This window comes from Strigops habroptila, chromosome 11, assembly GCF_004027225.2.
Source record: "Strigops habroptila isolate Jane chromosome 11, bStrHab1.2.pri, whole genome shotgun sequence".
In the NCBI taxonomy this organism is placed as follows: Eukaryota; Metazoa; Chordata; class Aves; order Psittaciformes; family Psittacidae; genus Strigops; species Strigops habroptila.
Genome location: NC_046360.1, coordinates 16,805,916 through 16,823,379, shown reverse-complemented (window position 1 = coordinate 16,823,379; position 17,464 = coordinate 16,805,916). Strand labels below are relative to the sequence as shown.

The window sequence follows — 17,464 nt, the reverse complement described above, 5'->3', positions numbered from 1 at the left end:
CACTCCCAACAGCCCAAGGGGTAAACCCAAGGGGCTATGATGCAAAGGCCAGGGGCTGCTGCTGGCTGCCAGGTGAACAGGGCTGTCAGTTACAGGTCCTCTCCCTGGTCCCTATTATATGTGCCCCAGTGGCTGCTGAGCTTAACACAGGAATAAACTGGAACAAGCATGTCCAGCCTCTGTGGGAGAAAACACCTTGATGGAAGTATTGCATTTCAGAATGAAGTTAAAGCTCATGTTTTTGTATTCCTCCTTTTAATGCTTATCTCCTATGTTAAACCTTGTGATGGTCACACTCACCTGCTTGGACTTTTCATTATGGCCAGAAGAAAATATTTCTGATTAAACTCTAAACCTAAGTGTTAGCTTGGCATCAGATCGAGAAGAGAACGACTGCTACTGTTCTGCAAGGAAGAGAGAAACTGGAGACAGCAGGTAGGGAGGAAAAGCTGCAAAGGCAGCTCTTCGTCCACAGAGGATCCCACTCAGAGGTTCATCCTGGAGGAGCTGAAGGACCCTGGGCACATCTTAGGGCTTTTATTTCCAACTGCAAGTAGTCAATACCTGGGCTACACCCTAAAACAGAGCAGCCTTTTGCAGAAGAGATTATCTAAAGCAATATGTCTAAATCCACCTGTGCTCTCATCACCCTTGCAGACGGGCACGAGAAGCCAAGGTGGAAAGGAAACAGGTAACAACAGCATCAAAATAAGATTTATTATTTAGAAGCAAGATTTGGAAGAGACAGACATGGCAGATAACAACGAAACAAAATGCCAGGCTCCAGCTGCGAGGAAGGATGGTACCCAAAGGCTTAAGGGCAAACAGAAATCCCTATTTCTCTGGTATCAAAAACAGGAGTGAAAAGGCCAGAACACTGTGGTCTGGAACTGTCTAAGGGGGAAGCAGCTGAGGTGCTTGGGTGCACAGCATAGCAGCAGAGGGTCAGAAGAGTTCAGGGCTCACATGCAACTGCAGGAGCAGCACCCTTCCCACTCATAAGGAACAGTGCTAGACCTCATCTTTCTAAAGAAAAAGTTGAGTAGTCCTTTATAATAAATGATTACTTTTGAGATTATTGCTACAAACTACTTGGTACATCACCTGAACCCAGGAGACAGCTGAAACCCATCGTCAGGGAATTAAGAAAAAGAAATCTCCCACTACATTATTTTAGCTTGTTGAAGGCACTTTAAAGTCTTTTAAAAATTGCTCCAATTACCAACTCCTCTGTAGAAGGATTTAAGTCTTACATTTAAAATTAGAAGTGACTTGAGAACTGTATTTAACTCTGGCAAGAAAACACGACCAGTCTGTCAGAAAAAGAAAGAGGTAAAAAGGGAAGTGACAAGCACAAACTTACTCTCTGGTGAAGTATCTGTAAGGTTTTTTACTTGATTTAAGTGGATTTAATATAGAGTATTATCTTCACAAAAGAACTGTGAGAAATTTAAATGGAATTGGAACTTATCTTCTTTGTACTAGAACCTGAATACATGTGCCTGGATTATCTTACAATTAACTGTGTGAAACAAAAAAGGAGTGCTTCCTCTTCCTCCTTCATCTCCAGTCACTGCTCACGGGAACCTGGCTCACAACAGAAGGGAACAATTTGGAACAAAATCCTTTTCCCCCAAAATAATTCTCCTTTATTTTTTTTTTTTTTTGCATAACATATTTTGTATTTCCGACTATAAATAAAAAAAATTATTAGAAAGAAGTTACAAAATTTTGTTGAATGGACCAGAAGGGCACAGAATTTCTCACACATGATAAATCACTTCCCATCTTCCTCTTCCTCCTCCTTAGCCGCGGCAGGGCCTTGTGCTTGGCGCCGTAGCTGAGGGGGCCACGTATCAGTCACTGACGATCTCATTTTCAGAATCTAAAAAACAAAATATCCACATATGGGTTTCACACACAAGAAAACCCAAACAAAACCCAGAAGCGCCACTTGAGATTGTGGACCCAGAGCAGGCAGAAGATGCTTCTGCCAGAGCGTGGCAGCTGCACTTTGGGTACCGCAGGGAAACAGAAACCAGAATCCTCTGTTAACACATCACCTGTGTTGTACTGAAAGTTTAGAAGCATAAAGGTGGCAGAACTTAAGCACCTTGTGGAGTCCCTCAGGCTGGAGTCCTGATTCCCACAGGGAAGAGCTAGTCTCCTGGGAGGCAGAAAGGGAAAGCTACCACAGACACTCAGCACTTCCCTCAGTTGATGGGACTGTCATTAAGGAGAGGAGAGGGAGGAGGTGCTGTGTGGCTGCAGGAGGCTGCTGGAGCGATGGTGGCATTGCTGGGGCTGGTTGTGGGCACCGTGTCCCTACGCCCGCAGGCTCAGCAGCACGGCCCAACCTCACCTCCCTTGTCTGAAGGAAACGGAGCCAAGCCTAGGATCATCCTCCCACCTGGGAAGCAAGGATGCCATACACCACACACCAGCAGAACATAAGGCAGGGATGGGATCCATCACCCTCCATCACCCTTTGCTGCCCACGGGGTGAGGTGGCCGGACATGACAGGGTACAGCAATGCCAAGGGCTTGAAATGACAGTACCAGAATAAAACACAATGAGGGTGACGAGAGCACAGCACAAGGCTGAAGCAGCAGCCACACAGGGTGCCACCACACATCCCCTGCATCCCATGGCACATGCCCTACTGGCTCACAGTGACATGCACCAAAGCCTTTTACTCTATGGCATGGGAACATGCACACTGTTATGGATCTGCGAGCTTATGTAGGGTTTATACAGCATATGGTTTGCTAGATGCTTTCAGGAAATATGCAGTGAGTCTTTTAGGACACAGAGGGAAGGCGAAGGACACAGAGCGGAAGCACACTGTGCAAACAGATGCTGTCTGCCTGGCATAGCTCCTGGTGGGTCTCCATTTTTTAGGCTTTGCTTTTATTAAATGCAGTCCCAATTTTCTCCCTCCTGTATTTCTGCTCGTAGAAGAACCACTTTTAAAGGCAGTAAAATTATGGCTTGATCATAATTCCTCCCCAGGCTTCTAGTCAACAACAGTTCTGCAGATCCACCTGAATCCACCATCAATTCTCAACATCTGCTCACTACGGATAACCAGCATTTGGCACAGAGGTTCATCCAGAAAAACAAGACAGAATTAACTATGTCCAGCTAACAGGAAAAGCCTTATGACAGCAGTGGGTTACAGCCCAGGGCAGCCATAAAGCCAGAGCAAGATTGCCAGGTCCCTGGCTCTTCATGCAGACCCTTGCAGATGCTTAGCCTACACGCCATGGACAAGCTCTTCACTTCTTATTCTGAAGTCAGGCCGAGTTTCCAAAGACTGAACGGGCAACAGCACTGAAGAGGTCAGTGAACTCAGTTGTAATCAACATTTTCTCAGTGCTGGGGAGAACTATGGGAAAAAGGCTGGGATTGCACATGTTGTAGTGCTGACTAACAGTGAGAGAGATATCAGATGTAGTCTGTCTAGCCTAATAAACAAAAAGGGAATGCTGAGGAAGCTTCACCTGATTTGCAAAAACCAAACCCACGCAAGTTAGTACTTTCTGGGGTGTTTTATGTTGCACCTGAAGAACACCCGTTCGAGAAGGACTGGCAGCTGGTTATTTCTTCTTAAATTTCCTAGGTTTTTACAAGGTCCCAGAGCCCTGAATATCTCAGGAAAGCTATGACAGAACATCCCTGTCACCTGAAACTCCTTGAGAGCAATGTTGCTATAGCTGTACTCAGTGGTGCCTTCCATAATGATAGGCAGAGTATGGAGATCTGCTCCTTTCCAATGGAAGAAAAAATTCCCAACTTTTCCTTCTGCCTGCTAACGTGTGACTACAACGTGCTAAATATGCACCATGAATCCATCCAGTGGCACTACATCAAAAGAAATTAATCCAAGCTTCCCTTGCTCACCAGACTTTGAAAAACCAAGATTGTCACAAGAATTTCACTGTTATAACAGATCTTTTATCAGAACAGTAGGTCCTCTTCTCTGCATAGCTTCTCCATGCTTAGCAAGCAAAATCTAAAGCTTAATGAGGCTTTGCATGTAACACTGAAGGCTTCAATTACACAGCCTCTACGCTCTTCATTGTGAATGTTATTTCATGGGAGAAGATTCATAGTCAAATATAGATCCCAGTGTATACAGCAACGATCCTGTTAGTACACCACAACTGCTGCTGAAAAAAGAGCAGGAAGGACCACATAATTTACAGAAGTTGCTGCCTCCTCATATAAGCTTGACTTTCAGATGAATCAGTTGTAAGTAATCTATTTACCAACACAGCTGACATCAGCATCACAGGACATCCAAATCCCTCTGAGCAACACATTCTTTCATAATGCAGAATTTGTAACCTGACAGCTTCTAAAATCCACTTCATTATATTGCACTTCTGGAGCTTATCTGCATTAATAAAAGAACCAGCAGGGTCAGGGCTAGAATGTCACCTTCCTGCTGCACCTGCAACAACAGGTCCACAAACAGACCTATCTGAAAAAGCAAGTATTCCCCCAAAAGTCACCAACATGTGTAAGTCAGAACACTATTCCCATCTGATCAATGGTTGATTTCAGGAGTATAGAAACAGGAAAATAATTGTATTCAGCAGTTTCTTTCAGAAGAAACACCACAAGCATCAGCATAGCAGACAGCTTGCCAAAATACTCCACAGAAGCTCCGCCTGCCTAAGCACCAGCCAACCACAGCCCAGCACTACACGTCAAAGAAATGCTCCTCAAGGATTCAATCAATAGTAAATCACCATAGCAAGAAATTCCACACAATTATGACTTCGCTGTTTTATAAAATCAATCCCATCATGAGATATTCATCCACCTGTGACAATGAAGAGCACATGAGCTCCCTGCTCATACGCTCTGCAGAGACCTTGCCCACATTGAGCAATCACACACCTCTCCAGTACTGCCACCCTGCTCCACCAGCATTGCCAGAAACCAGGGACTGAGAAAGGCAGACAAGGAACCAGAGAGTGCAAGGAAACTTGAATAAGGTATAAAACACAGCAATGAACTATTTCATTTGTGACTTCTGTCTCCAAGCCAACACTTCAACTGCAATTATTGAAAACTCAGGTCATACGAGCTAATATCTGAGATATCAATCTTACTCAGAAAAACTTGAACCCTTTGTTAACCAGAGGCAGGGGACACAACAAAGAAAACAATGCTGAGGTCACATCGTTTCACAAGGGAGACTTCTGATTACAACTCTCCAAAGGCAACTCCCGAAGAACAGAGGAAGATGGATGTTTTTCCTACTTAAACATGGACTAGCTGAACCATACTGACACAGACTCACCAAGCGCTACATCCATGTGACTTGTTTGGAAAACCTCTGAATGTTCTCGGAATTGAAAATAGTGCGCTGGGACCATAAAAAAAACCCCAAAAAACCAACGATAAATGCTTGCAGGGAAAGAGCAGCTGTTGACAAAGCCAAGTTCAGCCAATGACTGATGCAAAGTATTAGTGACCTCCTTCCACAAATACCTAACGGCAGAACCTGCAGCTTGATTAAGCAGCTCATTTCAGAAACCCTGCCATTTAGCATGAGCACACCCTATTCCCAAACATGAGTATCTCTGTAGGAGCAAAGAGAAGCCACATTTGGCCCATTTAATTTTGTCCTTGATACTAGCCAATGTCAAATATTGCAGAGAAAAGTAATCGTTAAGTAATATTTCCTCGATTAAGTTGTGGAATGAAGACCAGAGTTAAACATGCAAAGAAACTGCAAGGGTCAACTCTACATCATTCTTTTGAACGAAATCTGTGTCAGAGAGGTTGAATCAGCATTTGCAGAAGAGCCTTAAACCACCCAAGTATCTCTCCCTGCCAGCACCAGCTCCCAGCTTTGCATCCCTGCAGCAGACAAGCAGCGCCAGCAGCTCTTCTGTGTGCCCAGCCCCACTCCAAGCAAGCCAGGGATACGGTGGGAAAACAGGATGTGTGAACACATTAGGTACTCCATCTATAGCAGTCAGAAAGCCAAATTAATGACATATGGGCAAACTTAATTTGGCATTTCCTATTGGGTGCATGACTTGGCAGTTTAAAACGTTCTTCCAATGTTCGTATTAAGTTTCTTCAACTTCTAAAAGATTGAAAACTGGAGGGAGATCTGCGAGCTCCGTCCCCGAAACCTCGTATTTAAAGCTGAGGATCCGTACTGACTTCACACGTCCTTGCAGAGCAGCATCAGGAGACGGCAGAGCTATGGGACATGGCTCCAGGCCTGAGGTGAGAAATTCTACCCACGGGTTTGACCCCTGCTTGCTTCACATCAAAGCAATATTCAGAGTCAGGAATAAAATCAGTTCAGTTCTGGGCTCTGCAGGAGAATGTCCTTTTGGGTACAGACCCCCCCACCTCTGACGGTGCATCATGGACCCTTCAGGTCCCTCTCACTCCTTTCCTCACTTTCTGCTCAACAAGTTGTCCCATTTATTTCATCTCATGTCATTTGCTTAATTGCTACTGAGGGTCAAAGCACCTGTTAACATGACTGGCACAGAATCACAGAATGGTTAGGGTTGGAAAAGACCTTAAGATCATTCAGTTCCAACCCCCCTGCTATGGGCAGGGACTCCTCATGCTAGACTGTGTTGCCCAAGGCTCTGTCCAACCTGGCCTTGATCAAGGACGAGAAAGCCTAGCTTGAAGTTAATAGTCAGAACTCCAGCCAAGGCAGCAATCAGACAATTAAACTGATGAGCACTGAAATGCAGACATCAACCTCTGAGCCAGTGTTTGCTCCCAGCGCCAGCTAGAGATGCAGCAGCTAGGAACACACCCACTAGAAAGGTGGAAGCTGCATCGAAGCCTGGCTCAGGCAGGGTGACCAATGCAAGCAAGGCAAGAGGGGACTTGCATCAGGCACACTGAATATCTTCTCTTCTTCGGATTTAAATGATGCCAGGATCAAGTTAAAAGGGCTTCTCTAGCATGTTTCAGTGCAGGAGACACAGTCTACGTGCCTCTTCCACCACCTACCAAACTCTAGCATCCTCATGTGTACCACCAAAAACACTGAAGGTACCATCTCCTCAAAGGAACCCATTTAATGTTCCAGCCTGTTTCCAGCATAACATCAGAAATACAGCAGGGGGGTGGGGGGATTTCATCAACGTAACCTGTGAGGAGGCACTATGCAACTTCTGGAGCACCGTTTCACTTCTACAGCTGCCAAGAGGTGGGATGTGTCACCTATGGGCAGAACCTGAGAAACAGTGGAGGCACCACATCTGCTCCTTCTACACAAGTCAAGGGATAAAAGTCTGGAAAACAAACGTAGAGTTACTGGAGCAGTTGGGAATCAACACAGTTCTATGTTTTAGAAAAACACTGGGTTTTTCACACAATTTTCAAGCACAAAATGTTTATTTTTCTTCTTTTTAATCTATACAATTTCTTGGGGTCTTTAGTGCCACTGACTTTGTCAGTATACAAGGGATGGACTATATAACAGGCAATAGCGACACAAACTGTAAGATTCAGTGCAAGCTGAAGGAAAACTGCTGTGAGAACATATTTTCCATGTTTGCTCATGAAGCATACAGACATGAATCTAAAAAACCCAAACAAATTAAAGATACATGTAACAGAGAACAGAAATCTCTTACTACAGTAAGTATTTTGCCCAGGCAGAAGACTCTGCATAATTGTCTATAAAATTCAATTCTAACTGAATTGATGGAATAAGATATTCAAAGGGTACAAACAAAATAATTTAGACAGATATAATGCTCAAAGTACAATAGAACTATACAATTCACAGCTTGGCAGCACAGGACAGCTCTGCCCTTCTCCAGGCAGTATAAAATGGCATCGCAGTAGAGATAGAGAGCAATGTGCCTTCGGATGTGACCGTGTGGTTGGAACCTGTGCCTGCAATGCTCTCCCTTAGTGATTCCAGGGAAAACAGACTTACCATCAGCAAATGAATATTAGTGGTTGTCTTGTGCCTTTAGACCGAGAGGTGCAGGTGGAGACTCTATGCACAGTAAAACGGGCAAAAAGCAACTTTCAAACAGGAGAGAGGTGTCCATGGCACCTAGAGCGCAAACTTGAGTCAAACGAAAAAAAAATAAAAAAATAAGAAAAAAAGAATTCAAACACAGGGTGGTGAGACTCCAGAACCGAAGCGTCAGATAGGAAAAAGAACAGCTTCACATTCTCATCCTGTTTTAGCTAGCACGTCAGTGGCAAACCACCATTCTTCACCTTGGAGGCCGGAATACACACCAGTGCTGTACTTACAAGGCTCTTACAATAACCCGGAGGTACGTTCTCCTACCATAACAATTCCAGTTAGATTTCTTCAGTTATGAAACATGCATGAATTTGTAATTTAACTAAATTGTCAAAGCCCAGCGGGGGATAGAAGATGTAATCCAATTTGCTGCTGATCCAGAACAAAACAGTATTTGCCTGCCTGGTACAGTAATAAGTTGCTGTCTACAACAACTTTACCAAAGCGTGTGGAAGAGAATGAATTGCACTGCCCGAAGATATTACCTGTCCTTATATACAACTTACTTGGATCACTCTGTAAATGCTTCTATTTTAAAATGTGCATTTCACTATTCTGTTTACAAACACATTTTTTTATCAGCACATCAAACAAATCTCACCTCACAATGATTATTTTAAAGCTTCAGAAATGAAAATTCATCCCATGAATTAAAATAAAAGCATTTACAGCAGAATGAAACTGATTGAGAACATTAACTGTAAACCGTCAATACCTCTGCAACTAAAAAGAACTTAAACTCACAGGTGGATTGTAAAGTTTTTAACTCCTTTCACGTAATTTTAAATCTCTTTCCAGCTGCAACTGAAAAGCAGAAATTCAAGGCACTGTACTTCTGCAGGGGTTAGTACAATTTTCTAGTCATCAATTCAAGTACATCGACTTCAAGGACCGCAGGTGTAAAACATCAGAACACAACAGAGTAAAGTGTCTTCAGCAATGAAAACAGAAGCAAATATTGCCATCACAGACGAAGGATCTTTTGTGAAACCATTTCACAGTGATTGCTAGATGCAGTGTATGGCTGTGTATGCTCACAGACCTGGACTCCTGCCTCGTCCGACACAAATGGCATTATCTACACATCAGACACTCCACGGGACATCCCTGTTAACCATCGGGGTTATGTGGTGGGCAGATGCGGTCCGGGCGGCTCGGCAGCACGCGGCTGCGGCGGCACCGGGAACATCCGCAGGCAGGGTCTGCTGAGGGGCGAGAACCGTGCAATGCCCCTGCCTCCAACACGCCACTGAGCTCCGTAAACAGGGCTCGGGAAAACTCCGTACTGACAGAGAGGCATCACGTAAGGGGTCACTGTGCCAGAGAGGGCGGGCCCTGGCATAGGCACTGGCAGGGACGGTGACGCTCCAGGAGCTAATGCAGCGGGCATGGGACAAGCCACTGGAACAACGTATTTTTTCCCCAATCCCGTTCTTACTGAATTAACCTAAAAAAAGAAAAAAAAAAAAAAGGGTACAAAAAGCATTGCTATACAGCTCCTCCTCCCTCCCTGCTGCCGGCAGCGCTGCCCTGCTGGGACATGCATGGCTGTGCCAAGACACACGTGCCCATGCAGGGACCACTGCTGCTCCCCCAGTGCCATGGCTGCGGCCGCTGCCATCACCCCTGCTCTGTGTCTGGGCTGGTGGCTGGGGAGAGCACAGGGATGGCACTGTGTCCTCAGAGCTTGGGGGGGGGCACTCTCTTCTGTGGTTTTTAGTCTTTTTTGGGGTTATTTTTGTTTGTGGGAGGGATTGGGGCTTTGGGAGTTGTTGTGTTTGGGTTTTTTTTTTCTTGGTTTCTTAAGACAAAAGTTTTGAAATCAGAAATACTTGTGCTTGTTCACCCTGGAGAAGAGAAGGCTTTTAGGGGAGAAATTGTAACAGTCCTCCAATACCTGAAGGGGGCCTACAAGAAACCTGGAGAGGGGCTTTGGACAAGGGCCTGTAGGGACAGGACAAGGGGAATGGCTTTAACCTGCCAGAGGGGAGACTGAGATGAGCTCTGAGGCAGAAGTTCTTCCCTGTGAGGGTGCTGAGGTGCTGGCACAGACTTTTCTCAGAGAAGCTGTGGCTGCCCCATCCCTGGCAGTGTTCAAGGCCAGGTTGGACACAGGGGCTTGGAGCAACCTGCTCTAGTGGAAGGTGTCCCTGCCCGTGGCAGGGGCTGGAGCTGGATGAGCTGTAAGGACCTTCCAGCACAAACCAGTCTGGGATTCCATGATTATTTAAGTCTGGGAATCTCCAGTTAATTTGATATTTCACATTAAATTGATAAAATTGGTACGAAGGTGAAATTTCAGCAGAAAAAAAAAAAAAAGACTATATATATAAGGCTATATGGAATGCTTACTCTCTGCTTTTGATTTTAGTACCTCTTCTCAATTAATAATAAAAATGGCAATGTCACTCTGGGATTTACCACTTTGGGGCGCTAACCTGTGCTGGAAAGTAGATTTTACAGAACTAAGAAACATCTGATATCCTTCTTCACTTCACTGTCTCCATTCCTAATCTGAAACCTGAATCTGATGGTAAGCATCAAACTAAGAGAAATGCTGCTTTGGTATAATACATTTAACATTATTAATGTACAAAAATCCACCCAAATTAACAGCAGAAACCAAAGAACAGTAAGGACATATTTTTAAGAACTGAAGACTTCTTTAAGCTGTTATTAAGACCCTTGTCTTAACATCCTCAAAATGGTTTCCACCAAACTGGACAACTGTGACCGGATGACAATGGATGACCACAGATGTATCTAATCAAAATATATAATTTCTTACACAAGCAGTAGATTATACAGTAGCATTGAAACAGTAAGGTGCCATTTTAGCAAGTGGTCCTATTTAAAAATTCTAACTTGCTGCTTATTTTCAGTTCCTTTAACATACTGAGAAAACTACCTCTACCCAATTCATTCTTTTTGAGCTTTTTGCAGCTAAATTACTCCATAAAGCAGGTGTATTTAAGGCTATATTTGTGCAACCAGCAAGAAAATTGCATCATGTTCCAAAACCAAGCATTATACCTACTTATCAAAACCTGCTAATGTCTTGACAAATGCATATCAATGATTTAAGGTTACTTCTTCTACCTTCTAAGAAGCAACAAGACATCTAGCTCTTGGGTCTTCCCTTGGATAGAAGCCTCTTGGTCAAAGACATTTTTTAACCATCATCTCTTGACTATCTATGACAACACTGATAGGAGGCTGAAACAACACATTTCTTGCTGCATGTAGATGCCAACTGAAACATCAAAATCAACACACACTTTTCAAAACAGGAACAGGAGCTATGGATTTCCCAGCTCTAGGAAAGCCAAGAGACTGCAAGTCACTTTGTTAATAAAATTCAAAGGGAAGTGGGCAGACATTCATGCTATGATGAACAAGGTGTGCACCTACACTGGGGTCAAAGTCACAGCTGTAAACAGAACTAGCTCGGCATCTCAACCCATCAGTTGGTATTTTATTGGCGGTACACCAAAAAGAAGGCCCCAAGATTCATGGCACAGCTGGGTGCCTTGTCAATGGTAAGGGGGTATTTTCACCCCTGAGCACAAGCCCTACAGCTGCTGGGGGGCTGAAGGCCACAGGTGAAGTTGTGAAACTGTAAGTTCTCCTGTCACTCATGAGCTGGCCAATTCTGTGCTGAAAGGACACATTATCTGTAGCTCCCTGCTTACCCAGGTGACCTCTCCTCTTAGCTACTGCCTTGCCAGTTTTGCAAGTTTGTTCAAAGCTGCCCAGGGCAGTGGTAGAGTCAGCATTCCTGGAGGTATCTAAAAGACATGTAGATGTGGCACTTGGGGACACGATTTAGTGCTGGCCTTGGCAGTGCTGGGCTAACAGTTGGAATCCATGACCTTAAAGGTCTTTTCCAACCTAAATGATTCCATGATTCTACAACTGGTGCCAGTTCTGGCACAAACTGTCGATGCCAAAATATGCATCACCTACAGCACACTACATCTTAGTGGTGATGAGGCCTCAGCTTCCAGTGCAGCTTCTGGGCTTTGGTATTCCACCCACAGCTTGAAGGGAGGGGTGGAAATTGTTTCTTTTATACTGAAATTATCTTTTGAAAACAAGTGGTACAGTATCAGACTCTCGTATCCTGCTAAAGCAACCAATGTTTAGAGATTACTCAAAATGAGATCTTTATAGCCACAGTCTGCAGTCAGGCAGGACAAGCATTTGAGGTTTATTTAAAATACTCCAATCCTCCTCCAGGAGCATAAAGTAGTAGTCTTTTCCCTTCTTAATTCAACTTTAGATGATGCAACACTAGTAATGAGGAATGAGATTGATTAAATGACTTGGCCAACTATGGGTGGTATTATTTAATTTTTAATATTCCCATATTAATTTACTTCTATTTGTTCTGTTGCCTGCATAGAGCCTGGCAAAGTCAGCTGCCCTGGCCTTAAGCAGGCGGATAAGGTAGACACAGTCTCAAACGTAATGAATTTAACAACAGCACTGTAATGTCATTCCCATGTAAGAAAGTCTGCTGGAGTTATTTCATAGGGTTTTTTTTTCCCTGGAAGAGAGACTGGGTTGATATCCTAAAATGTATCCTATATGATATGGGAAGGAAGTGAAATTCCCCTCCTCCTCTTTCCCTCTGCATCTCAAGGAAAGAAGGCTATGGGGACCTTACTGCTCTCTACAACTGCCTGACAGGAGGATGGAGCCAAGAGGGGGCTGGTCTCTGCTCCCAAGGAACAAGGGATGGGACAAGAGGAAACGGCCTCCAGCTGCACCAGGGGAAGTTTAGATGGAGATGAGGAACAATTCCTTCCCCAAAGGGTGCTCAGGCATTGGAACAGGCTGCCCAGGGCAGTGCTGGAGTCACTGTCCCTGCAAGTGTTCACACACCATGTAGCCGAGGCCTCAGCGCCATGGGTTAGTGGTGGCCTTGGCAGTGCTGGGAACGGTTGGACTGGGTGATCTTAAAGGTCTTTTCCAACCTGGTTGATTCCATGATTCAATTAGCCTTCTCTGTAGAAGCAACATATTCACTGAATTACATTATAAATACTTCTGGTTTTCCATTAGAACAGATGAAACTGGGTAACTGTGCTGTGAAAGCTGACTGTAACTATCACAAGGCATTCTAAAAATGCAGGATTTAGACGATTTTTCTTCCAGCTACGTCTTGATGGCTGCATTATTTACATTACTGGTTTACTTCTGTATGGTCCAAATTCCACTGAAACAAAACTGAATTACAGGACAGGGCTAGAGCTGGCAGCCCTCGTGAGCAGGGGAAGGATGTGAATACATCTCTTTTTTTTTTTTTAATCATCTTTTTCCAGGTTGGTGAAACCCCAAAGTTCTGAGGTGCTACTGAAGATTCGTGTTTGTGCTCTTCCAGGTTCTTAGAAAACTATTCTGATATTCAGAACCAGAAGGCAGTGTTGAATAGCTTCAAACACAGATTCATCCTATTTTTTCTGATTCTTCCAGTCCAATGAAGATGGAAGACACAGTACAAAGTGTTAATAGTTCTTCCACTCTGTTTTCCCATCTGAGGCTATCTCCAGAAAGCCTGCTTCCCAGGCAGCCAGCTCATTAAAACCAAGGTGTACTAAATGTAAACAGATGTGCAGCTAGGGATGATGGTGTCTAAGCCCCAGCACATGTTATGCACTGACACGGACCTGCACATTCACAGAAACAACCTTATTATGGACTTGGAACATATTTACAGCTCCTTTTGGGTAACAGCTTTTTCTTTAAAAGCCATGGAGCTATGTGACAGTACGAAGAACAGAAAACATTTTTGGTAAGCCCTTTATTCCCAGGCATCTTCAAGTAACGCCTTTAACTGCACAATACTCAGTACTCTTTACACACAAGGCAGTTCATGTTCCTGAGGGTATTCCTTGGCTGTTGGTAACCACAATTACCTGTAAAAAAGGATTATTTCATATGTCTTCAACAAAGACAAGCATGAGAGAAATAACTAGTATCAAGGCAGTTTGGCTTCAGTTCTTCCTGATGTCTCCCATCACATTTCAAATTACTGGTGATGAGAATCTATATGTATTTCCATGTTTAGATAAAACATTTGAAAAAGAACATTTCAGTGTTCCTGTGACATAACTGGATGCTCGAAGGCTCCCCCATAAATTTCTAATATGTATCAACCAGGATTTGACAGGTAACTTTCACAGAACCAAAGCAGAATCTAAAGTCCTGCTTCACATGCCAATTATTTTATCACTTTCTACACTTCTGATGATAAAAAGGGCGAATACAAAACCACTGACTTTATCAAACCCATCACCAACTTCTCTTCTGAGCTGATTTCCAACCTTAAAGAGTAGCTTTCACTTAGTTAAAAGAAAGGTACCAATACTATACTATATTCACATAGCGAACAGTTTGCTGATGTTGGTAGAAGCATCTCAAATAAAAAAAGATAATCCAGGGAAGTTACTCCTCTGTTTCCAGGTGAAAGAGAAGACTTGAAGTGAGCACACACTGACACAGCCACCCTGCATATTAATAGCAGTGGGTGGACAACAAAAGAAAATAATGAATTAAAAAATGAATAAAATAACTCTACCCTCGCCAATAAGGATTTGTTGCAACTTTCCTTTGGCCTGGATATTGAAAAAAGAACCCCAAATACACGGGCCATTTGAATTGATGCCTCCTTTGTGATACCTTGTATGACAGAACCCTAGACTTCCATCCCAGGAGGATGCTCATCACCCGCACGGCAGCTGTGTTATGTACCAGAGCTCTGTGTGATGCTAATTCCAAGAGACCTATAACCAACAGAGCACCATGGGACGACTCACATCGCTCCTACTCCTGTTTAAAAACCCTTCAAGGAGACATCTTTCTGCCCAATAACCTCCAGAGACAATTCAGAACTGAAAGTATGAATTCTGCCTCCCTCCTGCCCCTCTTTCATCACACAGGACCAACAACAGCTTCTGAAACAAACCACGCAGTCTGAACATATGAGACAACCTGCCTGCTAGTTTGTTCCAATCAAAAAAAAAAAAAGGCATAAGAATCACCATGTTTCCAATTTACCTAGCCTTTATTTACAACATAAAACCTTATTATAACTTTCTCTGATGGGGTGGAAATCTGTTTAGTGCTCCTTATTGTTTTCTTGCAAGGGCATTTTTCTATTTGATCAAAAAGAGTACAAAAAGATGCTGTTAGCAGATGGACTGAAGAAGTACAGCCTGAGCTTTATACACTTCCTGTTAGAAAGCTATTTTTCCATCCTTTATGTGATTCCCTGAGTTCTTTTTGTCTTTCCATTACCACTTTAAAAGGTGGACTCAACAGTGATTCTGTGGAGGTGTAACATCTCCCCATGCAGCTCATCACACCAAGCGCTGATGTTATGGGTCACTCCTCTGGCTGTCCAGACTAAGGGTGTTCTCACACAATTTCCTTCCTCCTCTTTCAGCTATTTTCTCCCAACATCGTGAATCCCTCTCATCCCTTAACTTCAATTTCACCTTTAGGGTGAATTTCAAGAGGTACAAACAGCAGAAGGATGCTCAACTCCCAAAACAAGCCTTTTAAAAGTCTTTTAAATCATACCCATTGCCATGTTTTCTATCATCTGCAGCATTCTGTGCCACCTTCATGGCCAAAATATCCCAACAACGACCACATTATTAGTATTTGCAATATACCTTTGCATCTCTTCTGCAGGCCACATGGCCCTACCAGGACTTGATGCACAAAACCAGCCAGGACAACCTAGTGTGGGCTGGCAAAGCCCAGCTGACTGCCACTCCAAGTAACAAGGAATGACCTGAAATGAAGAGCAGGGAATCCCAACCTCTCTGTGCTCTTGGTAAATTACTTCTAAAAGACATGTTAATTCCCTGGAAAAACTGCCATGTTCTATAAGGAAACAATCCCTCTAAAATCAGTGCATTGAGACAGGGACATTCCTGTTCCTCTCAGCAATACTCTGCCTTCTCCACAAGCTTTGAAACAGAGACACTGAGACTGCAGAAGGTAAAAATAACCCTAAACTGATGTTAATGGGTGATATGAAGAAGCAAAATAATCACTCTCTTTTCCAGAGTTAGAAGTGGGCAAAACACCCCCACTGATTGCTTCAAACTATTGTAGAAGTCTCACCGAAAAGACACTGAGCTGCAAAAAGCACATCAAAGGAGCATAAGAAGTGACTTAACAGAATCTGTGCCCTCATCATCACTTTCTGGAAGTCTTCAATTTGTATCTACAAGCACCTCCTTTGATTTATTTAATGAGAACTAATAGGATCTTAGGTAGATGCCACTGTTACTCCAGAACAGGTTTATACTGGTTAAACCATTACTACGTAGAAGGATTATTTACTCTCTGGGTTTTGTTCATTTATGGCAACTAAGAATTGACATAAAATTGCTTATTAAATTTGCACAAGTGCTTTTCCCTGTGAAGTCAGTGACCCCACTAACTCAGAAACCAGCAAGTATCAAAGCAGACATGTTCACACAGTTCCTATTTGGGCACATCTCACCTCACAGATAACTACTGATTTACTACTGGTGCATTCAAGTTTTTTTCTACATGCTAAAAAGTCAATGGTTTACTACCCATATCCAGTTACTATTTTTTAAAGGGATTATAAAGGAATCCCTCACTGGCTTTCTTTTCACTATTTCATTGCTTTTAAAATTACTTTACCTCTCTCTACTTTGTCTTAATCTCCAGTCTTCCAAAAAAATTAATCCAGCAAAAATTATTAGTCAAAGGATCATCCAGCCATAAGGAAGAGGAGGAAGAGGTCTGGAAATCCAGACTAGGGTGTGACAGAATAGTAAACTGGGATTCTGAATACAACTTCATTCATTTTTGTGCCTGCCTCCATATCATCAGTCAACCATGAAAACAAGCATGGAAAGCAGACACGAATGCACATCATGTTATTTTTCCCCTGCTACTAAAAGTAAGACAGGCTGAATGGGAGTACATCTGATTTCCATTTTGTTCTAGTTTACTTTCACAGCATTGCTGAAGATGGTATTTTCATGAGGAAGAGCACCTGAAAGAAGCCCAGTACAACCAGCAAGGGTCAGAACCACATCCAGCTCTCCCCTGTCTCAGCACAGTCCTCTCTCCACTTCCACTAAACCAAAGGTTCACTATCACCAAGCCACCAGCGCTGCCACTGCTCTGCCTAAGGAAGATTAATATTAAACATCAAAAAGAAGTAGTAATAGCTAAAACTTAAGTTGAGCAACACATGGTTAACGTAAGAGTATTGCTGTATATTACTGTTAATAAGCAGTTTGACATTTAAAAATATATATATTTTATATATATGTATTGCAGCCCATATATCCCTTAAGATTATTCCAAAAAACAATTTAAAAACAAAAACTCTGGTTTAGTATTTAATGAAAAGAGAT

At 43.2% G+C, this 17,464-nt stretch overlaps 1 protein-coding gene across 13 annotated transcripts in view; it reads right to left on the bottom strand.

Annotated features, from left to right (window-relative positions):
* Positions 1-696: 696 nt before the first annotated feature.
* The window catches only part of WNK2 (WNK lysine deficient protein kinase 2), a 115,065-nt gene continuing 98,297 nt past the window's right edge, over positions 697-17,464 (bottom strand). For 6 of the 13 annotated variants that reach the window (XM_030501355.1, XM_030501357.1, XM_030501359.1 and 3 more), the window contains one exon: positions 6,941-9,495. In XM_030501355.1, the coding sequence (XP_030357215.1) occupies positions 9,172-9,495 (324 nt within the window). In that variant the 3' untranslated portion in view covers positions 6,941-9,171. Of the gene's footprint in view, positions 1,886-6,940; positions 9,496-17,464 lie in introns of those variants that run through there. The other 7 variants (XR_003993726.1, XM_030501361.1, XM_030501365.1 and 4 more) reach the window with 3 other exon arrangements.